This window comes from Camelus dromedarius, chromosome 2 (genome assembly GCF_036321535.1).
Source record: "Camelus dromedarius isolate mCamDro1 chromosome 2, mCamDro1.pat, whole genome shotgun sequence".
NCBI classification, from domain to species: Eukaryota; Metazoa; Chordata; class Mammalia; order Artiodactyla; family Camelidae; genus Camelus; species Camelus dromedarius.
Genome location: NC_087437.1, coordinates 15,420,922 through 15,443,518, shown reverse-complemented (window position 1 = coordinate 15,443,518; position 22,597 = coordinate 15,420,922). Strand labels below are relative to the sequence as shown.

General features: G+C 56.4%; 1 protein-coding gene across 4 annotated transcripts; it reads left to right on the top strand.

Moving 5' to 3' along the window:
- The first annotated feature begins 4,281 nt into the window (after positions 1-4,281).
- Positions 4,282-21,985, top strand: AMOTL2 (angiomotin like 2). Of its 4 annotated transcripts, none has more exons than XM_064491328.1 (10): positions 4,282-4,304; positions 7,304-8,098; positions 10,890-11,199; positions 12,261-12,405; positions 12,785-12,877; positions 16,607-16,902; positions 17,457-17,764; positions 18,514-18,731; positions 19,306-19,467; positions 20,184-21,985. In XM_064491328.1, the coding sequence occupies exons 2-10, from the start codon at positions 7,365-7,367 to the stop codon at positions 20,240-20,242; spliced, it is 2,325 nt and encodes a 774-aa protein (XP_064347398.1). In that variant the 5' UTR covers positions 4,282-4,304; positions 7,304-7,364; the 3' UTR covers positions 20,243-21,985. The 4 variants fall into 4 exon arrangements, with proteins under 4 accessions (XP_064347398.1, XP_064347395.1, XP_031294257.2 ...); XM_064491325.1 differs by having other exon boundaries at positions 19,303-19,467; XM_031438397.2 differs by lacking the exon at positions 4,282-4,304 and adding an exon at positions 4,544-4,724 and having other exon boundaries at positions 19,303-19,467.
- The last annotated feature ends 612 nt before the right edge of the window (positions 21,986-22,597 follow it).

The following is a 22,597-nucleotide window of genomic DNA, read 5'->3' as shown; positions in this document are numbered from 1 at the left end:
AGAAACATGACTGGAGACATCAGTCCGTTCTTGGAGGGGCCTGGAAGAGAGGTATCCCTCAGATGAAATTCTGTCCCAAACAAACCCCTTCCCCAACCCCTGGGGAACCCCAGGTCCACCTTGGGAGCCCTGGGCGGAGCTGGCCCTAGCAGCCTAAGGATGAGGCTCGCTAGGGGGCACTCTTCCATCACACTGGCCCTGCCCCAGCCGCCTCGGACACCTGCCCCGGGCTCTTTTCTGCAAGGAGTCTTGCAAACCCTGGAACCGCCTCACGTTCCCTGGGACCTCTTGCCAGGAGCAGAGGGTCTTTCCAAGCAGCAGTGCACGTCCACCAAATCAGAACCCGCTCAGTACAGGGTAGCTCTGCGGAAGAGGCAGGTGCTTGGGGCTAAGTTGATATTTCAAAATGACCTTCCCTCCTTTCCTGCCTCTAATATGCCAGTTCTGAGATTTCCATCCTCGTTCCCTTCCCCAGCCTGATGGCTGCCCAGATGAGAATAAAGGGAGGGGTGCGCTTCTGAGGTTTAAAGCAGTGGGAGGAGATAGGAGCAGTGTTCAGAGCTCCCTCCCTGATGGGACTTCATGCCGGCAGGAATCATCCTGGCCCTGGGCCTGTGGGAGCATCAGAAGCCAAGGGGCACAGAGTGAGGCTCAAGGGATGTGTGCAGTCTGGAAAGTAAAGTCTCCGTCATACTTTAGGATAACACTCTCTTACCTCAATCATTGTGGAGCCTAATTCCAAAAATGCTCCGACTCTGGTGGAATTAACTCCGTGAAAGACACAGAGCCTGTGAAGCAGCCTGATAGAGATTCAGGCCCCAATGCCTGCAGTGGAGAGAGGGGTGGTGCTGGAAGAAGAGACTTGGGGGAAAACCTGAAAGGAGGGCCGAGAAGGGTTCAGAGAGTGCACCACCGGGACTCGCAAAAGGACAAAGAAAAGCAGTCCCCCAGCTTGACACTTGGAAGTAGAGGTGGAATCTTCCATCCTGGTATCCAGGCTCTTCCTGTGGATTTGCTTCCTTCTCCGGATTCCAGTGGGCATCCTGTGTCCCATAAACTGTCAAAGGCCGTGTCCAGGGGAGGCTAGAAGGGAGAATTTCACAACTAGCAGAGTCTGCCTTTGATGTTGCCACTTGGGCCCCGGAGCTCCCCCTCTACCAATCAACCATTTGGGAAGTAAAGGGACCTTTCCCCTCCCAGCTCCGGGGGGGGGGGGAGGGCTGCTAGGCCTAGCTCAGAACTCGCCTTGATTTCCTGTTGGGTGCAGTGAGGGCACAGCTGCAGGGCCAGACTGAGGCCACATCACAGGCACAGACCCAGGCCTGAGCCCGAGCCCAGGCTAAGAGGGAATGAGGGTGTGGGTGGCTGGATCCCTTGCTCAGCCACATACACACCTATGATGCAACCACACCCCTGGGAGCTGCACTCTCCAGAGCAAAGGCATCAAGTCTGCTTACTCTGAGAACTGGGTCACCTCTGCATCTTTCCTGGGCAGGATTCCAGGCCCAGCCAGCCACACTGTCACCTGGGAAGAATCATGACCTACAGGAAGAGGGGAGCAAGGTGGACAGAGAGGGAAAATCTTGGAGGTAGAAAGCACAGACCTACTGGGCGAGCCTCTCTTCCCCTACTGTGAGTGAAGCAAATGCATGTGCTAGCAGGCTGGCCAGCCCAGTGCCCATCTGTGCACACTTGATCTGGCACATGTGAGCTGTGATGACCCTCTTACCCAGGTGTGGCTGCCAGCTCAGGCAGGGTCCACTGAGGCCCCTGGCCCTGCCCTGCCTGGGAGGCCCTGCCCTCCATCCAGAGAGGAGGGAACAAGAGGAAGAGGGAAAATGTGTGTAAATTTCCCATCCGCTTTTGGGAGCCCCCTCCCCCTTCTGTCTCTGGAACGCAGAGATAGGCAGTCATGGGGTCCCTTTGAGGTCTGCAGCAGGCTTGCCCACTACAAGATATACCTCCTGACTCTAGCCACCTTGAGGTAGCCCCTGTCTGCAACCAGCTCAAGAATGTTTGCCAAACATTTTAACCAGTGTCCCGCCAGATGCCCCTGAACAGAGAACCGTACTATGAGACCTTTTCCCGGATTTTGCAACCCAAGTGCTCATGCCCACACCCACTCTCACACCTCCAACCAAGCATTTCCAAGAAGAATGCTGTCCACAGAGTAAAGCCATCTGAGGACCTCTTTGCTCTTCTGTTTCATTTCTGAAATTCCTACCTAGTGACCTAGAGTATCTAGTTGGAACAGTGGCATATTGGCCCTAGCTTCTCTTTGAGAGGTGATCCTTGAATGGCCAAATAGCCTGTTGCTTGGCACAAGTGACTTATTGTCTAGCTGGTTTCAGCCGATCACTTCGGGAATACCTTGAAGATACTGCAGGTTCAGTTTCAGGCTTTTGCAACAAAGTGAATATTGCAACAAGGCAAGTCGCACAAACTTCTTGGTTTCCCAGTGTATATAAAAATTATGTTTCCACTATACTGCAGTCTATTAAGTATGCAATAGCATTGTGTCTAAAAAGCAATGTGCATATCTTATTTTAAAAATACTCTAGGCTCACATAGGCACCTCTTGTTTGTCTGGCCCACTGTTCTCTGTTGTCTATGGTAGCGTAACCTAATAAATTCCTTTTCTATTCTCAAAACAAAACAAAACACACAACTCTGTTGCTCCTCATCTGAGCCTTCAGCAAGTCATAATCTTTTTACAATAGTTAACATTAAAAAAATCACAGATGACCATAACAAAAATAATTTTAAAAATGAAAAAAATTGAAATACTACTAGAATTACCAAAATGTAACTCAGAGACGCAAAGTAAGCGGAGTTCCCTGGAAAAATGACACCAATAATGTGTTCAATGAAAGGTTGCTGCAAACCTTCAACTAGTAAAAAAATGCAATATCTGTGAAATGCAATAAAGCATAGCAGAGTGAAACAAGATATGGCTGTATTTGAAATGCAAGATTTGGCTTCCAAAGAAATCACACACATACCTACAAACATTCTGGGGGAGGGCTTTATTAAAAATTAACAATGCCTCTGGCTAGTAAACAGCTCTTTGAACTCAGAAAGTTTTCTTGTCCCTGGTCCCCTCCAGCGGATCTGGGAATTGGAAATCCATGGTGACAGGAGGTGGAGAGGACCCAGTCGGGGTAGAAGTCAGCCCTGACTCTCCTGCTGTCCTGATAGACAGGGGTTTGGGTCTCACACATGGAGGCATTGAGGGGCCCAGTGTGGTGCACACTGGGGTGCTGGGGGCCCAGGAATGGCGCACAGTGTGTGGGAGGGGCATGGGTGCATGTGGGGAGGGTCTGTCAGAGCAGGCTTTCTGAAGGAGTTTCCACCAGCACAGATGGACCAGCCTAGTGTGAAGACTAAGGAGGAAGGGTCCCAGGGCAAAAGAGAGAATTTCATCCAGAAGAGGAACAGCCTGAACAACAGAAGTGGACATAAGGGAGAGCCCCTGGTCGGCAGAGGTGTGGAGGAAAATGAAGAAATCAGAATAGAGAGCAGACAGATCAAGAGACGAGGGCTCCCAGAGTCTGTCCTGTCCACCTAGAGAGCCAGGATTCTGGTGGTCAGGGACAAATTTTGGGAATGAGAAACTGAGCAGCACACTGGTTACTTGGCTTCACTTTCTCTCTGGGTGACCCTGGGCAAGCTAATTAACCTCTCTGAGCTTTGGTTTCCTCATGTATAACAGGGATGATAACAGAAATCCCTGGGCGGACGACTGGAAGGGCAGAATGGGATGACTTGGAGAAAAGCGGGTGGTGGCGCACCGCGCGCCCTGCGTGAAGGGGCGCCCATTACTACTTTCTTCCGGAAGAGCTGGACAGGGCGCCTGGCGACGAGTGATTCAGGGGGTGAGGTGGGTCAAATTAACCAGATTTTTCGACCCAGATTCACACTTCCTGTGGTGACAGATTCGCAAAGAGCTGGCAGAGGTGTTTGTAAACAATAAAAGTGCAATTCAAAGGTTGCCGCTGGTGAAAGCAGTGGGTGTTAGTGAAGCCGCTCGGTGCTGGAAGTAAGAATCATCTTTTCACGGAGGGCACGGTCCAGGCCTGGCAGATGTATACAGCTCTGCAGTCTTCCCTCCCTGTACACACCACACACACACCCCAACCACACACACATACACACACACACACACTCCCCAAGCCCTCCCAACTCCATCCCCGTCCCGCAGCAACACCCAGAGTCCCTCGGGGACATGCGATGTACATCCCTCTGTGTCGCCCCGTCGATGGGGCTGAAAGAGTGAGAGGAAGGCAGGGACGCAGCAGGGAGCGGTAAGGGGCCAGGTTGGATTCTTTCTTCCCCCGCAGCTGTGAAGACAGAGCAGGGGTTGGGGCAGGGGCGGGGAAGGGCCCAACGCGTCCAGGAGGGCCCGGGCGGCCGGGTCGGCAGCGCCTCCTCCCCGGAGGAAGGCGGGGGCGGGGAGGAGGGAGAGGGAGGAGGCAGAGGGCGGAGGAGGGCGGCGCGCTGCGAGGTTATTTGTGGTTCGCTTTGATCCCGAGGGGGAACCTGAAACTCTCACATTCCTGGCATAGCAGCCGCCTCCGGCGCGGGCCGACCCTGGGGCTGCGCGCTGGGGCCCGAGCGGCCAGAGCGTCGGCGCCACCGCCGAGAGCACACCTCCGCCGCCGCGTTAAGCCGAGCCGAGCCGGGTCGTCGGGTCTGACCGCGCCGAGCGCCCTCGGGCCGCAGCGGTAAGGAAGACCGCTCGGCGCTTTGGGGAGCGCTCGGGGCCGCAGAGACGCGCCCCGGCCGAAGCACCAGCTTCGGCGCAGCCCGGCCTTTTCCGGGAGCGGGAACCCGGACGACCGAACGTCCTCCAGGCGCAGCGCGCCTTTCCCCGCAGCCGCGAAGCCGGGCAAGGGCCGCTTCAGCTGGGGGCGCCGCGCCGGGCGCCTAGGGTCTCTCGAAGGCGCGCGAAGCCGCTGTGGCTGGAAGAGGGGGCAGCCTCTGGGGAGAGCGGAGTGGGTGTTTGGGGTCGTGAGCCCGGGAGAGGGACGCGAAACTGACCAGGAGGCGCGGCTTGGACCTCAAGTTGCAGGGCCCTGGGGGCTGATTTGGTTAGGTGGGGGTTACAGGTGTCTTTGCCCCCCAGCTAGCCCAAGAATTCCTCTTTGTCTTCCTTGGAAAATCCTCTCTGGAGCCACGGTCTGGCTCTCACTTAGAAAGAATGCAGCCTGCCGTCCAGACCGGTGACGTCAGCGCTGGAGCATTTGGAAAACAAAGAGGGCTCGGGAGGGAGGGTGGGAGGCGGACCCACGACGCTTAAAGACCTCTCCGGACCGCGGGCTACCCTCGTCCACCCGCTCCAGGCGCAGCGGCGGGCACCGGGTGCTCGTGGTCAGCCAGGAGGCCGGGTAGGGCGGGATCCCTGGCTCGGGTGTGATCTGACATAGAGACCCTCGCTTTGCTTCCTTAGGCGAGCGTGAGCCCAGGCAAAGGCAGGAGTTGTGTACTTGCTTAGAAGAGGTGGTGATGGGGTAGGGGTTATTCAGAGAGACGGGCGCGCTAGGGCAGCAGGTGTGCATCACCGGGTTCCGCGGCACAGATTTTTGTAACGGCTCAGCTGAAAGAACGTGCATCTGACCGGCTTGACCCGGACAAACGCGGGATGACAGGTCGAGGAGGTGTTCCTTGCTCCCAGGCACACTGTTGGGGGGAGGGGGCTTGGAATGTGTCAGGAAAGCTGCATTCTCGGTCCTCCCCAGCGGGAGTCAGCCCAGACAGTGATTAATTTAGGAAATGCCCTGTGGATGAAAAGCTAGGGTGAATTGATTCCGTTTGTTTTGCCTCTGGTAGTTCTAGAGTCTTGCATCTCCCCTCCTTGTGTGTGTGTGTGGGGGGGGGGGAGTCATGATGGGGTGCGGTAAAGGATGGGTACTGAGATGCCCTCCAGACTCATTGCCTCCCCAGTTCTGGGCAGCTGGGAGGAGGGAGTGCGTTGGGAATGGCTGCTCTGCCAACCAGCCAGGCCCTAACTGGAGCCGGGCACTAGGGCTAATTTTGTGGCAGAGGAGGGGCTGCATTCCAGCCACTGTCCTCCCGTGCACACAGGACCTGTGGAGGTGTGGGTTTTGTTTGGTCTTCCCTGAATGCCAGTTTGGAGGTTTGTGTTGGAGGAGGCTATGGAAAGGAAGCCGGGTAAGGCAGGCAAACTTCCAGGCCATGAGCCACTGGGAGCCCAGGCTCAGAAGGGAACACCTTCTTCAGGGGTTCTCTCCCTGCCGCTTAGGCTCAGAGCCCCCAGCCCCCAGCCCCAGATCGCTGCAACCAAGAGCCTCCGCCTTACTCCCTTACACCTTCATTTGGCTCAAGTGGGTGATACTCATGTCAAGATCCCCTGGGTGCCTAGAGGACCATCAGGGCACTTCCAAGGAGCAAGTGTGTGCATGTCTGGGGGGTGGTAATCATAAAACCGAAGACACTGGGCCACGTTCTCTTTTTCCTGGGGCACCTATGTGGTTACTGTCAGCACACAGACTGTGTGACTGGCCCACAAACTTTAATGGGTGGCACCTTTTTGCCTTGCCTCACAAAACCATTGTCCTATTGTAGTCACTCTTCTTTCATCCTTTATTCACCGATCCAGATGCATTTTCTCCTTCTTCCTGTTCACCTTGCAGAGTGACTACCAAGGTCATCCCATGACAGGAGGGCTCATGGGGAGTTAGCTGTGCACAGGCTGGGGCTCAGACATGCTTCACCCTAGAGCATCCTGGGGGCTGTTTGCCTAGGGCTTCTGCTGGGCTGGACTCATTCTTTATCACCTGCCAATAAACTGGGGCCCTGTCCACCCCTGGACTGGACATCTCAGTGATTAAATCTGAGCTAGACCTGCCCTGGAGTCTCTTATCTGGCTCTTTGATGGGAAGCTGACTGCAGGGGGCTGTGGTTCTTGGTTGATTACCTTCTAGATTACTGGAGTCTTTCTCTAGGCACAGTAAATCTCCATGAGTATGATTATAATGGCAGTCCTTTGCCAAGGATTTATGGTGCCCCGGGAGCTCAACAACCATTGCCTCTTTTAATTCTCAACTCCACAAGGGAAGCATTATTCCTTCCATATTTCTGTTGGAGAAACTGAGGCTCTGAAGTTAGGGAGCTTGCCTTAATCTGTACGTGTCATCAGTGGCAACTGAACCAGTGGGCTTGTGTACCCCTCCACAGCCTTGCTCTTTACCATTGTGCTTTGGACCAGACTGTCATGGAAAGTCATAGAAAGTCCCCCTCCTTTCCCATGTGCTCTCACTGATTGCTCATTCTCTCTTCCCAGGTGCTCTGGGGCTGGGTGCTGCTGGCCTTTGTCCAGACGGGTGCGTGCAAGGCCAGGGAGCATGAGGACGCTGGAAGACTCCTCGGGGACAGTCCTGCACCGCCTCATCCAGGAGCAGCTGCGCTATGGCAACCTGACTGAGACACGCACGCTGCTGGCCATCCAGCAGCAGGCCCTGCGGGGTGGGGCCGGGGCTGGGGGCACAGGGACCCCCCAAGCCCCCCTGGAGATCGTGGCACCCGAGGACAGCCAGGTGCTGCAGCAGGCCACCAGGCAGGAGCCCCAGGGCCAGGAGCACCAGGGCACCGAGGCCCACCTGGCAGAGAACAACCTCTACCGGCTGTGCCCACAGCCCAGCAAGGGCGAGGAGCTGCCCACCTACGAGGAGGCCAAAGCCCACTCGCAGTACTATGCAGCCCAGCAGGCAGGGCCCCGGCCACATATTGGGGACCGGGATCCCCGCGGGGCCCCGGGAGGTGGTCGGAGGCAGGATGAGGCGCTGCGAGAGCTGAGGCATGGGCATGTGCGCTCCCTGAGTGAACGGCTCCTGCAGCTGTCCCTGGAGAGGAATGGGGCGCGCACCCCCAGCCACATAAGCTCCTCCCACAGCTTCCCCCAGCTGGCCCGCAACCAGCAGGGCCCCCCGCCCAGGGCCGCCCCTGCCGAGGGCCCAGAGCCCCGCGGCCCTCCACCTCAGTATCCCCATGTCATGCTGGCTCATGAGACCGCCTCTGCTGTCCCTGACCCGCGGTACCGCGCCCGTGGCAGCCCACACTTCCAGCATGCTGAAGTCAGGTAACTTCCCACCTCCATCTTTCAAGCCTTTGGCTTCCTTCCAGTGTAGTCCTTCCTGGGTGGAGAACCCCAGAGGAAGGCTGGTGCTACCCTCTCCCTCCCAGGATGGGAGCCAATGCTGGAAGGAGAAGGGGATTTAGCCAGGGTCACATGTGAGAACTCAGCAGCATCCTTTGCTTTAGTTCAGAGATGGACACCATTGTCTGATTGGCTGTAGCAGTCCAGTAGCTGGGGTTCTTAGAGGCTATGAATTACAGCAGGAGGTGAACGGTTAGGTTTCAGAAAGAACTTGCAAAGACAAGGGTCGGAAATCACTGCCAAACTGTTTCCAAGTTAAGTGGGGAGAAGGTGGGCCCTCCTCTGGAGGATTTTAAAAACAAGTAGACATGTTTGCTTTTGGGGATTATTGGGAGGCACTCTGAACTGGAGGCAGGAAGGACCAGAGAGCCTCCTTAGAGACCTCTCCCATCCTACACCCGGGTTGGACTGCCCTGTCCCTCCCATTCATTGCCTTTCATGTTTTTCTGTGTGGCCCATGTGGCCAGAGCTTGGAGTAGGAGAAGATTCTGGGTCCAGGCGAGCCCCTTTCTGTGGAGGCTCCAGAGAGGCTGCTGGGGGAACTTAAGAGTTTGATTCTGAGCGTGAAGGGAGACCTTTAGAGTATGGTATTTGGCTTATCTTTTGAAACAGGCCCTTCTGCTGCATGTAGAAAATGGATTCTAGGGAAAAGAATGGAAGCCAGGCTGCCAGAGAGAGGCAGGAAGCCCAGATAGTTTGCAGAAATGGGTTTCCTAGAAATGAGGCTCTCACTTGGCCCAGCATCTTCCCCTGAGAAGCCGACACACACCCTTCGTTTCCCATGCCCTGCATCTCTGCCAGGGGGGTCCAGGAAACCCTATCAGGGAAACCTGAGGACTTGCAGACTCCCTTCTTCTGGTGGCCCAAGGTCCACGTCTGGTTCTCTTCATGCCTGCTGAGTCTTCACATAGTCACCCAGTTTCCCACCGTGTGGCCTTTTCCGGCGAAAGATGCCTTTCCTTGTCCTCGAAAAATGAGTGATGCAACAGCGTCAGTATGGAGGAACCAGAGGTTGGAGACTGTGGGTTTTCGCCAGCCTCCATATCCCAGGCCCCCCTGCCTTATCTCCCGTCTCAGGGCTCGGTCTGGGGAGAGTTTCGGAAGCTGAGTCGTGGTTTCTTCTCTTGGACCAGCCTTATTGAGCCCTGTCAGGAAAAGATAATATCGTGGAAAGGAAGTGGCCTGTTTGCAGAACAAAAAAAAGAAGGAGGGGAGGGGAGGACTAGGGGAAGGGAGAGCAAGGGTGAAGGAAAGGAGGCTCTATTCTTTCTTGGAGCTAAGTCATCCCCAAAGAATGCCAGTTGTGTCTGCCTGGCCCAGGGGCAGGGGGAGCAAGTTCATGAAGCAACCCCAAGATGCCCTATTTAGGAGCATGGGGAGAGTCTGCACGTTCCAGTGGGGACCCCCCTCAACTCTCACTGGAAAGCTGTAAGAGAAACACATCAGCCCAGTCTCTTTCAGCTGATCTAATGAGGCTTGTTTGCTGAGACCTGCGGGCAAGGCTGTTCTTTTAGTCTAGATCCTAAGAAGATCTGGGGAGTCTTAGGCTGGAGGGGGAGAGATGAAGGGGAGGGACAAGGGGAAGGACAGGCATGGGTGCTGAGGGGATGGATCCGGAAGTGGAATTAAATTTTTATGGGGCTCCTGGGACTTGGGAAAATTCCTAGTGAAACTGAGGCAGTCTATTCTTTGACTCTTGGAGTCACAAGGCCCCAGAAGGTCTTTGTGAGCCCACATGCCTCTTGTTCTTTGCTCCTTTCCTAGACACAGGGCCCTGAGGGTGATGTGACACCAGGGCCAGAGGCCAGTAGGACGTTGTCCCTAAGCTCAGGCTATTGCAGGAGTCCAGAGAAGCCCCCACACCCCAGAAAATCCAGTGCTTGGGTCACATTTACACTTTGAGCTGAGAGTAAGCTGCAGTCACCTCTAGGAGAGACAGAGGATGGGCCATCTTTGTGGGAGTGCCCATGGCAGGCCCAGCACTCTGCCCGGCCTATGTAGCCTTGGAGGCAGCCAGAGACACTTACCCTCGTGATTGAGCTGAGTCTTGCCGCCACCGGGAGGTTAAACATTGCAGCCAGGATCTGAATGCCTATTTTGTCAGACTCTGCAGCCCAGACTCTAACCCTGACATCTGTCTCGCTGCTCTAACCTTAGCCACAGTCGTCTAAAAATGTTTCTTCAAGGGGTGATGGGACCCGAAATAGGAGGGAGAACACGTGAGTGTGCAGTGCTGGCAGGTGTGGGCGTAGGGCCTGACACTGGTGGCCGGAAAGAGACACGGGGGTAGCTGCTGGGACCCAGCTCCCAAGTGGCCCAGGGACCTGGGAGGCTGTGTGTTCAGTCATGGTGGCCTCCAGACGCAAAAAGAGCCTTCTATTGATGAGAAGGGTCAAGAGAGCATTTTTAAAGATCTATTATCTAAGCACTGGTCCCTTAGGAGGCCAGGACTGCTCAGGCTGATCCCCAAGTCCTCGGCCACGGTGAGGCTGGGCAAGAAACAAGCATCCTGACATTCATCCCCTTCAGCCCCGCTCCCCTGGCCCTTGAGGGTCTTGCGGACACCATGTGGAAATGGCCTTCCCCACTGCTCGCTGCCTAATGCTGTGGGGAGGCTGTCTGTCCACTCTGCCTGGGAGGACTGGGGTGGCTCGGGGTGGCTCTGAGGTGGGAGCCAGGAGGGTCTCTGAGTACTGTCTCTTCTGTTCCCCAGGATCCTGCAGGCCCAGGTGCCCCCCATGTTCCTCCAGCAGCAGCAGCACCAGTACCAGTACCTGCAGCAGCCGCAGGAGCACCTCCCACCTGCACCCCCTGCTGCCCTCAGCCATGGCCCGCTGGGCCCCCTCGGCCCACCTGGGGTGGAGGGCCCAGTAAGCACCCAGGCCCCCTCGGCCACCTCGGGTAGCGCCCACCTGGCCCAGATGGAGACCGTGCTGAGGGAGAACGCCAGGCTGCAGAGGGACAACGAGAGGCTGCAGAGAGAGCTGGGGAGCTCGGCTGAAAAGGCTGGGCGCATCGAGAAGGTAGGCCCTGCTGGGGCCTCGGGGGGACCGGCTGGGGGGAGGAAGGCACCCCAAGGGGCTGACCTGGGAGGGGACCATCCAAAGGGAGGCAGGGGAGGCAGAGAAGTCTGAAAGCTTGTCTGGCTGGGCTTCTGACCCCGTCCCTAGGGCCCCCACCCCTGTCCCTCATGCACCCGCCCTGGCTGACTCCAGACAGCTGGGGAGCAGCCGGCAGAGCGGGCCTGGAGCACGAGCAGTTGCTGCCCAGGGGCGATGAGAAAGAGCCCATTCACCAGCTCCCTCACACTCGCACCCTTCCCCTCCACACACCCCCTCCCAGGGCCACCTCCCACAGAGAGCCCTTTGTGTCCCCCATACAACAGCAAGTCTGTTCCAGGCCAGCCTTGGCCAAAGAGAAGGCCTCTCCTCTTGGGAAAAACTAGCGACTTATTGGAATCGCAGGCCAGCTAGGAGCACGTGCAGGGCCTGCCAGCCGCCAAGTGGGAGGGGCAGGCGGGGCAGGCTGGCCCTCCGGGGTGGACAGCGATGGCCCGAGAAGCAGATACTCCAGGCAGAGGTGGCTCAGGATGGGGTCTGGTCCTCCCTTCTGCAGTGAAGTTTTACCAGCCTTAGCAGGTGGCCTTAGGCCTCCCATGGCCGTCTTATGGTGTACAGGATAGGTCAACCGCCCCCAGACCCTGCTTGGAGTCTGAGTGCCCACTCCTGGCCCGCTGGGCTCAGATTTCTCAATAGAAGCTGGACAAAAAGAAATACATCTCTCTGGATGTTGGGCACAGGAAAGCTGTGCTTAGTCACCCTGGAGGCAGCCACTTCCAGAGAACCTGGCCTTGAGCTCACTTTGAAGGGACCCTGGCTTGCCTATTCCAGCAGTCTGGGCCACCTCCAGGAGCTACAGCCTGCTGACCGTCCTGCTTGAGCTAGCTGGATTTTTTGCTATGGCTTTTTATCCTCTCCCCTCTCTCTCTTTCTAATGGAGAGTAGCAGGTCAGGTCTGGCGGGGAACTTGGGTCACTCCATCCCCAGGAGCTTGCCCCTTCAGTTCTGTTGTCTACCTCTTGCAGCTGGAGAGCGAAATCCAGCGGCTCTCCGAGGCCCACGAGAGCCTGATGAGGGCCTCTTCCAAGCGGGAGGCCCTGGAGAAGACTATGCGGAACAAGATGGACAGTGAGATGAGGAGGCTGCAGGACTTCAACCGGGATCTGAGAGGTGAGGGCCAGTCACCCAGGTCGGGGCGGGGGCGGGGAGTGCCTGGGGATGGCTTGATTCCTCTATTCTAGGGAGTAATTCAGAATCTCTGTCCTCTGCAAAAATAGTACAAATCAACTCAAAAGGGGCTGCCTTGACAGAGAGATGCTTGTCTCTGTAGTCTAGACCTTGGGGTCCCTCATGGGGCGCTCAGCCACATGGCCCGGGGTGCTGCCTCCTCATGAGACCCCTATGAGACCTGGGGCTTCCCTGTGAGCCCAACCCCAGCTTGGAGGATGCAGCCTGACAGATAGGACCCCAGGGGACCCCAGCCTGGGCAGGCAGCTTCACCTGTCCTCAAACATTTTTCCTTGAAACGTCTTTTCTTCTTTCGAAACAGAAAGATTGGAATCTGCAAACCGCCGCCTGGTAAGCAAGACGCAGGAGGCCCAGGCAGGCAGTCAGGACATGGTCGCCAAGCTGCTGGCTCAGAGTGAGTAGGGGGTCCCACTCAGGAACCTGGCCAGGGGTGTGGCCGGGACCAGGACAGCCCCTCTGGACAGGGAGGATCGGAGGGTCGGCCCCCTCTGTCAGTGCTTGGAGCTTGAGTTGACTGACTGCCTACTGGGCACCCAGTGCTGGACTGGCCTGGGGGGGAGGGGCGGCTTCCAAAGAGGAACAAGATCTGGTTCTCTGTGTGTTGGGGAGATGGGTGGATACAGAGGGACAGCTGGGGAGCAGTGATTTGCTGAGCTGACCGTTAGTGCACCATTAGAAGCAGAAGTGCAGGGGGCCATGGGCGCGGCCAGATAGCCCTAGAGATAGATGGGATGAGAGACAAGGAAGAGTCTGAGTCTCTGAGGGAGTTAGTTCCAGGCTATAGAAAGGTGAGGGCTGCCAGAGGGGAATGTGGGAAGCTGGGGAGCATGGTGAGCCTGGGCCATAACAGGGCAGCCAAGGGGAGGCACCAGCTCAAAATGGGCTCCTGGAGCTTAACCAACAGGACAGCCTGAAGGAATTCAGGAGGATCCCCTAAGGGGGTGGTCGAAGGCTTCTGGAAGAGCAGATGAGTTCACTGTTGACTCATTCAGTCAGTCATTTGTTCACCAGTGGAACTGAGCTGAGCCCCTGGCAGGTGTGGAACAGAGCAGCCCAGGGAGGTACCAGGGCAGAGAGGTCAAGAGAGGGGCTGAGCTTGAGGAGGGAGCAGGATCTTCCCATCACGGGTTCCTGGGGACAAGGGTGGCCTGGCCCTGGAGTGATGAGGAAAGGTTCCCAGCGATGTCCCCAGCAGCCTGAGAGAGGGGCTCTATGGATGGCAGGGTGGTGGGGAGCGGGTAACAGGTGAAGAAGCAGTGGGATGACTCAAGTGGAGGTGCGGGCAGTTTGGGAAGCCACAGGCTCAGCGGCAGGAAGAAGCACCAGCTATCGGAAGAGACGGTTTATTAAGTTCCTCCTGTATGCTCTTACTATGAGCTATAGTGACTGTCTGGGGTGTTTGCAAAGAAGTGGAGTGGTGTCTGGTGAGGGTGGCTCTGAGGAAGGAGAGTGGCTTCTGACAGTGGCTGGATAGCAGGGGGTATCCAGGAGGGGAGGGGCAGCTTGAGGACTGAGCTCTGGCTGGCAGCACCTCCTTTCTCAAGGAGGACTCAGAGCCCTAGACAGGGTCAACCAGGGCGGAGAATGGTGTTGGGGGCGGGGCAGGGGGCAGCACTGAAGAGGGTGAGGGGTGGGCAGGAGGTAAGCCAGGCTGTACTGACTGGAGGCAAGACTTAGGGTCTCTAGGAGGAACGTGGGTACAGGAGAGGGGGGCGGGGGCAGACCTTGGTGTTGCCCTTGGGGGTCCAGAGAGGACAGGCTGCTGGAAGGAGGCAGAATGGGGTCTTCCTGGAGGAGAGGGCCAACTTTGAGGGCCAGGCTCTGCCACAGAAAGGAAGTCACGGGCGGGTTTCTGGGAGCAGGCAAGGGAGGGCTGCGAGGTGCGGGGGGAGGCCGGCCCGGAGGCGTTTCCGCTCCCCAGGGAGCGAGCGAGCAGGCGGTTCTTGGCTCGGGGCTGGAACCATTAATCTCAAAGCTGCGGGTGACCTGGATGCCGGGCATTCCTGAGCCTGGGGCTGTTCCGCTTTGCCCGCACCGCCCCGCCCCGCCCCGCCCGCGCTGCGGGAGGGACACTGGGACAAAGGGACTGGGAAGTGCTGGTGGGGCCTTGCTTTCTCAAGAGAAAGGCCCAGCCCCCTGCTCCCTGCACAGCTCTCCCTGCCTTCCTGCCAGCCCTGGGCCCCCCTACATATTTCCAGGCTCCTCCCCCACCCCCTGCCTGGGAGCTCCCCTCCCCACCAGACAGGCCCAAGATTTTATCCCGGTGTCTGGAGATGGCCTAGGTCTCAGGCCTCCCAGCCCTTGCTGGGGCCTTAGAAGCTGCTGGAAGCCAAAGCCTGAGTCCTCGGGGCTCTTCCCCACGGGCTGAGAAAATCCGAGCAGCTCTTCCTCTCTCCTTAAAAGCCATGGGGAAGACAGAATTCTCAGGGAAAATGTCTCTGGTTGACCGCAGCGTTTTTGTGGAGTCAGTCAACACTAATAGGGAAATGTGCACTATCACCAGTGCCATCTGCTTTTCCTGCTGGGCAGGCCATGTGGACCCCCAGCTCTGGTCAGGACCTGCCCTCCTTTGAGTCCTGAGGCCTGGTTCTCCTAAGCCCTGTCCCCCTTGGGCAGTTTCTTCTCACCTGAACCTCGGGTTCTGAGGCTATAAGATGGGGCGGTCATAAGACTAAGATGAAATGCAGGCCTTCTGCAAACTCTGTAAGGTGTCGGGCTCTGTGAAGCCACCAGGATGGAGTCATTATCCCTAGGTCCAAAGTTCCCAACTACACTCCCTGTCTGTCCCCTCCACCCCCCTCAGGTGTCAAGCCAGCCTAGTATGAAAGGCTCAATTTCAGTATTATTGAGTTTCGTCATCTTTCCCCTTCACATCAAAGAATGAGGCCAGCTTGGGCCCAGCCTTCAAAAATCCAGAGTGAGCTAGAGCTGCCTGGGGTCGCCTGTGTCCTCCCTCTCTGCCCCAGGGCCCTTCTGCCTGCCAGGTCCCAAGCCTTCACTCTTCTGTTTTAGAACCTGTACTGATATGATATGATATATAATATATGATAGGTACTTAACTACACGTGGCCCAAAGATTCAAATTAATTAAAATTCAATAAAATGAAAAAGTCGACTCCTCCCTTGCACTAGCCACATTTCAAGTGCTCAGTAGCCACACTTGCTTAGTGGCTCCTGCTTTGGTTGGCACAGTGTGGAACAAATCCATTATAGCAGAGAAGTCCACTGTGCTATGATAGTGCTGCTCTTTGAGTCCATGAGGCAGGCCCCAGAGCCCAACCCCCTGTGGCGAGGCCAGCTGCAGACACACTCGGGCCTGGGAGCTGGGGCGGGGGGCTATCCTGAGACTCCCAAGGGCAGGTGCATGGGAGGTGGATTAAAGTCTAGAGCATCAGCTGGAGGACTCAGTGGTCTGACTCAGTCCTTGCTCGGCCCGGCTTTCTGAAGAGGGTCTCAGAACAGAATTCTTCTGGGCAGTTAACAAGATGATTTAGAAGTCTGGATAGGTGGGACCTCAGACACAAATCTTTGGACCAGAGTCATTTTCATTGAGCTGGAAGGTTTGCATTTCTTTATGAGCCTGGTTGCCCACATCTCAGTCGTCTCTCCAGACCATGGAGGGAATGTGGTGCTAAACGGGGGGGCCCTAGGTCCACAGAATGAGCCCTGATGCCCACTGTGGGAGGCCTCTGAGTGTGAGGGCCTCACACTGCAGCCAAGCAGCCTGCTCCTTCTGAGTGTCTAGTGTCACCATGAGCCTCGAAGGAAGTTGTGAATGTGTTTGGGAAACGGTGACGCCTGGCGCAAGTGGACAGTGTTTGGGGCTCTCTCCTGGGAAAGCCGTGTCCCAGCAGGTGAGCAGTGTAACCCAGTCATTGCTGCAAGGGCCCTGGTCTGGTGCTGCCTTTTACTCGTGACTTCACCACATAACCGGGGGCTCAGTTTCCTGGCTGTTTAGTTACAATGGGCTTACGAATGGGACCTAACTCCTAGGTTGTTGAGAGGATCAGATGCGGTCATGCCCATGCAGCGGTCAGCACAGAGCCCGCCACATAGTGGGTGCGCAGTGGGGCCAGCTTAGGGTGGTTGCCGTCACTGACCGGGCCGCCCTCCCTGCCTGCAGGCTACGAGCAGCAGCAGGAGCAGGAGAAGCTGGAGCGGGAGACGGCACTGCTGCGTGGAGCCATTGAGGACCAGCGGCGGCGCGCCGAGCTGCTGGAGCAGGCGCTGAGCAACGCGCAGGGCCGGGCGGCGCGGGCAGAGGAGGAGCTGCGGAAGAAGCAGGCCTATGTGGAGAAGGTGGAGAGGCTGCAGCAGGCCCTGGGGCAGCTGCAGGCTGCGTGCGAGAAGCGGGAGCAGCTGGAGCTACGTCTGCGGACGCGCCTGGAGCAGGAACTCAAGGCCCTGCGTGCGCAGCAGGTGAGCTGGGAAGATGGGCGGAGGTGGCATAGGTGGCGCAGCATCGGAGGAGGCCGGTTTCCGAGGCCAGACCCTCGGGAAGCCAGGGTGATCTGTACCAGCCCTGCCGAGAGCCCCTCCCAACCACCAGTCATCGCAGAAGCATTGCCACTTGGCTGTGTACCAACCTTGGGGACTTAAGACTTGGGCTTCTATTTAAATAGCTCTCATGTTTATCAGCTAGAGAGAGTTCTGTCTCCACTCTCAACCGTACCCTTCCCACAGCAGTAAGGTGACCAGACCTCCTGGGTTGCCCAGTTCTGTCCTGATTTATACCTGTTGTCCCAGAGTCATTATTAAGAGCACCCTTTCCCAACTTGAAGGATAACTCACGTGGTCACCTATGCAAAGGCAAACCTGATCTTTCCAGAGGATTCAGGGCAAGGGTGTGGGGACCCATGGCTCCCCCTGTGTCTCTGGGTGGAACAGGGTGTGGGGAAAGTGTGCCGTGGAGGTAAGGACTGATGGCCGCTGTACCCCAACCGTCGCCCCTGACCACAGTGCTTTCTCTGCAGAGACAAGCAGGCAACCCCGGTGTTGGCAGTGGCAGTGGTGGGTCCCCGGAGCTCAGCGCTCTGCGGCTGTCAGAGCAGCTACGGGAGAAGGAGGAGCAGGTCCTGGCGCTGGAGGCTGACATGACCAAGTGGGAACAGAAGTATTTGGAGGAACGTGCCATGAGGCAGTTTGCCATGGATGCAGCCGCCACGGCCGCCGCCCAGCGCGACACCACTCTCATCCGACACTCCCCCCAGCCCTCACCCAGCAGCAGCTTCAATGAGGGCCTGCTCGCTGGCAGCCACAGGCATCAGGAGATGGAGAGCAGGTGGGGCATCACAGGCTGGGTCGGTGCACCTGGGCGGGGGTGGGGGATGGCGCTGTCCAGTCCCTGCCCTGTCATTAATCCCTGATAAACGTCCCTTGCCCCACCAGCCCAGCAGACCCTCCTGCTTCTGAGCTGAGCCCCAGTGCATTTGACACAGCTGGCACTGTACATATGTTACAACCGAGTGCATGGGCTGCCCGAGGAGACCCCACTGTCGGATGCCATCCAAGGCTCTGGGCCTCTACCCGCTCCACCTCCCCTGTGTAAATCAGCGGGAAGGGTCCCACTGTGTACCACCCTAGAAGGAATGTGGACTAGGCCCTTGGTCTGAGAGTAGCTAGTATTTTATCTCCAAGAAACAATCTCATAGGCCCCATAAGATTTCCATTTGACCCATGCCTAACTCAGAAGCTCAAGGACATGGACCGATCCCTGGGGGGTTGCCCTCCAGGACCGGGATGGTGCCATTGATGTCATCAGGTGTACCCAGAACCCATCCCCTTGATGACCAGCCTGCCTTTGCTGGTATAAGAAAGGCCCAGCACCTCATGCACTGGTAGTTTTCAGAGCATCAAATTCCAGAGCTGGGATGGCATTTCTGAAGGTCCCCTCCTGGCCCCTGCTGCAAGGATAAGAGGGTCCAGACTGGCAGTAAAGAGGGCTTTCCCTTCAACTTTTACAAGGTGGGAAGGGTGGAGGCCACCAGATCTGTGGGTCTGAAGATGTAATCATGGCCTCTCACCCCTCAGGTTAAAGGTGCTCCACGCCCAGATCCTGGAGAAGGATGCGGTGATCAAAGTCCTTCAGCAGCGCTCCAGGAAAGACCCTGGCAAGGCCACCCCGGGCTCCCTGAGGCCCGCCAAGTCGGTGCCATCTATCTTCGTGGCTGCAGCAACAGGGACCCAGGGCTGGCCAGGGCTCTCCCCCAGCGAGCGGCACGTGGATGCCCCTGCCCGGCTGGCTGCAGGTGAGAGGATGCGGGTGGGTGGCATGGCACAGGGCTAGGTTGTTCTCAGGCCTTTCCTCCCAGAACTGAGGCTTAGAGGAGCCAGGGCTTCCCAACCCCTCACCCAGGGGAGCCGGCTTATCCTCTGGCTCCAGTGACACTGCAGCCCGCAGCTTCCCGCAATGTGAAGAGGCATGCTGTAGCCCCCATCTCCATCTCCATAAATTCCACCAGGTTCCACCGGCCTGGCTCCGACCACTTACCCTAAATAAAAACAGAGCACCTTGTGCAGATGCACCTTTGGGGCCAGCCCTTCCACTCCTCCTAAGCAGATGCCACAGAAACTCAAGGGTCCCTACTGGTTTTAAGATTTAATCTACAACCCTTTAAGAAGGCTTCTTCCACTTGAAGCTTTTGGAACCCAATCCAATCTGGTATTTACCCCCATTTGGAAACAGGAGCATTTAGTCGTAATTGAAGTTCTTGCAAATCAAAAGCCATCTGTACCCCTAGTAGGTCCAGTTAAGTTGGGGTGTTATGGGGGCTATATCTTGGGGACAAGGCAATAACTATGAGCCTCGTGCCTGTCCAGCAGAGGAACTGGTGGCCGCAGCTCCCCTCGCTGCCCATGCCAAACACGGGAGCCGAGATGGAAGCACCCAGACTGACAGCCCCCCGGACAGCACCACCACCTGCCTGGGCCTGGAGCCTGACAGCCTTCTAGGGTGCAGCAGTGGCCAGAGGACAGCCTCGCTGGGTAAGTCCCTTATCCCCCCAACACCCCTGACTTGTGTGCAGGGCTGAGGGCAGGCTGGGGTGTGAATTGGACCCCCAGACCCTGCCCCCTCATTGGCCACACTCCCAGCGAGCAGGGTGTGAGGCCCACCTCCCTAGGAACGGGAGACCTGGTTGGATACATGAATAGAGGAACGGACAACCCTGATTACAGACCGATCCAGCTGGGAGGCACTTTATCAAGTCTTCCTTACCTCTTTAGTTGCCAGTCCAAATAGCTAAGATCATGGAGCTTGGCGATTTACCCCAGTGGCGCTCTCAAGTTAGAAGACTTTGTCTAAAGAGAGTCCAGGAAGGAGAAATTGGAGAAGATGCCATTTAATGTGTTTGCTCCCTTTCACATTAGCCTTTGCATATTTGCCTGTGCCTCAGCATCTCAGAAAACCACAGTCACGGAAAGAATGCGGCAGCCTCCCTCCCTGGGGGTCTCCACCCTCCCCCAAGCCCTCCAACCAGTTCCAAGTTATAAACAAATGCATCTTCCACTTGGGAGGCTGGAGGTCTGAGAGGGAGCAGAGCTCTGTGCTTGTTTGGCCAAGTTCTGGGGATCTGGGGACCCGGGCAGCTGAGGCGAGGCAAGATGGTGAAGATAGATCCTATCTCTAAAATGTGGCAGGATTGACAAGAGCAGTCTGACAACGCCCGTTGACCTGTGCCTGTGTTCATGTCTCTCTCCAGATTCTGTTGCTACATCCAGAGTCCAGGACCTGTCGGACATGGTGGAGATACTGATCTGAAGGAGGGGGTGCCTCGGGGACTCGGAACCATTCCCCACTCTCCTCTGCCCTCTGCCACGCGGCCATTCCAGCAGCCCCTCCAGCTGCTGCTTCCCCACTTTCCCCAACCGGGCACTTGTTCCCATGGACCATCTGGTCCCCGGAGCTGAAGAAGGATGCTGCAGGGGAGAGGGGAGCTGTGAGCACCTGCACCCCAGGAGACCCTGCTTGCCAGCCCCACACTCTTCCTGGGCCCATGTACCATAAGCTTCACCTGCTGCCCAAGGCTTGCTGCCGGGGTAGTAACTGAAAGCTCAGAAGGGAGCCCCCTCGGCACCCCTAGTGGGCACTCAGGCCGGGAGGGAGGGGATTTGTCGATTTGAGGGGGGCTGATTTCCAAGGACAGCTGCCGCGGACACCAGGTGCGCTGGTTTAGCCTGGCTGAATTGTGGTCCCTCCCACCTCATCTGCTCCTCAGCTCCTCACTGCCTTCTTGGGATCATTAAGACATATCTCATGGGGACTGTTGAGGGTGTTAGTCCCGCAGAAGCCACCGCCTCAGCTGCTCACTGGAGAGGCTTGGGAGGCGCTGTGCAGTTTGTACATAATCCCCTTTCTTGTGGAAGAGAAGATTGAAGCGGGCTGCTGCAGGTGTGGCCCGGTTCCCGTGACTTCTGACCAGCCTCCCAGTTACCTCCCCTTCCCAAGTCCTTGGCCCGTGGCTGTTGATACTGATGGGTCCACGGGATATTAGCTGTCCTCTTGTCCATCCTGAGCCCTGTTTTATATGCCCATGGGACCCACCCCCATCACCAGCCTCTTGAAATGGCTCCACAGCTCCTGTCCCTGGGACATCCTGTCGGTTTGGTTACGAACCCTGAGCCAGATGATGTAAGTCACCACACAGGCATTGCCACAGTGGGCTTCCCAGCACCGGCTCTCCTGAAGGAGACTGGAGAGATGGCCTTGTTTTTGTCAGAGCCTTTGTTCCCACCTGAAGGGACTGGGAGAGGGAGCTGTGCTGGTGAGAACTAGTCCTGTGAGATGTGAGATGTGAGATGTAGCTCAGAGGGTCCTCTGAGGGGAGCCCCCGTTGCAGCATGGTGCCATGAGGCTGGCTCCTCTAGCTGCCTGCGTCCAGTGTCCCAGAGCAGGGCCAGCGCTTGGCCAAGGGAGTGAAGCATCCAATGGCAGCCTGCCCATGGCCGTGACCTTGACTTCTGGTCTTAAAGAGTCCCCCAACTCAGCCCCAGGAGCGATTAGTGGGTTTTAGTCGTTTGTCTTGACTGTTTTTAGTTCTCCATGAATCTTTGTTTTTTTCCTTTACTGTTTTTAGGTTTTGTATGTTATTTTATTCCCGTGGTTCCTCAAGTTTCCTTTTTAAACATTTGCATTTGCTGGACAATTGCATATTTTTTTAAATCCACCCCCCAACCCCTCTTTAAAGCTGAAAAATGCATTTGGTTCTTGTGCATTGTTTACAAAGCAAAAAGAAAAAAAAAGAAAAAAAGGCAAAAAAATATTGTGAAAGGAAAAAAAAACAACTTAATATATTTTGGATTAATATTTGGTATTTCTTTTAAAGTATTTTTTTGTGCTGTGAACATTTTCTGCCAAAGACCATGATGTGTGTCTGTATGTTTAAGTTATGGTAAATATTTAAAGTGTAAACATGGCTGTTTTGTTATGCCACCCTGTACCAGGATTGCTGCTGCATTCCATTGGGTATAACAGTATTTTAATTAAATTTTTTTTTAATTAAAAGTGGTGTCTTTTCATCGGTGAGAGGGCGGGTAAGGACTTTGGGGGGCCACCCATGTCATAGTCCCTGACCCCTTGTGGCACTGAGCTGGACCTCCACTTGCCCACCCCATGATCTGTGCGCTTTGGTTCTTAAACACTGGCTAGAGCATATCCGTGTACAGCCAGCTCAGGGTCACTGCCACTTCTCGGACGTGAGGCGTGAAGAGTGCCGCTTTCCATTTTCTGATTGTAGGAAGCCAGTGGGTGAAGCAGGTCCGTCCTTATTTGCAAGGCTAGGAGGGTACACAGTGTAATCTCTTCAAGATCCATGACAAGTCCTGGGAATTTTGTGAGGCTGCATTAAGGAGAGTTGGAGTGAGGATGTGGTTGGCTTTCTTGCCACTTTTACATTTTTCTCTCAGTCTGGGAGGGGCCGGCAGATGGGGGGCCTCCCCAGGTAGCTTTGTCGTAACTGGCTTTGTCGGCCCCACGCTGTGGTTACCCTATAGCAGGAGTAGGTGTCCAAAGGTGGCTTTATCCTCCCTTCCCCCTGCCCAGCACAGGGAGTCCTTGTCCTGGACCATCTGAGAGACAAGACCACGCTGGGACACGGGGAGAGGGTGTTCATGTGTG

What these genes read in the sequence shown, in the direction of transcription:
- AMOTL2 (XM_064491325.1), top strand. Translation starts at nt 7,365, where the DNA reads ATGAGGACGCTGGAAGACTCCTCGGGGACAGTCCTGCACCGCCTCATC. An exon ending in TTCCAGCATGCTGAAGTCAG is followed by an intron (nt 8,099 to 10,889) that starts GTAACTTCCCAC and finishes TCTGTTCCCCAG; the next exon opens with GATCCTGCAGGCCCAGGTGC. An exon ending in CTTCAACCGGGATCTGAGAG is followed by an intron (nt 12,406 to 12,784) that starts GTGAGGGCCAGT and finishes CTTTCGAAACAG; the next exon opens with AAAGATTGGAATCTGCAAAC.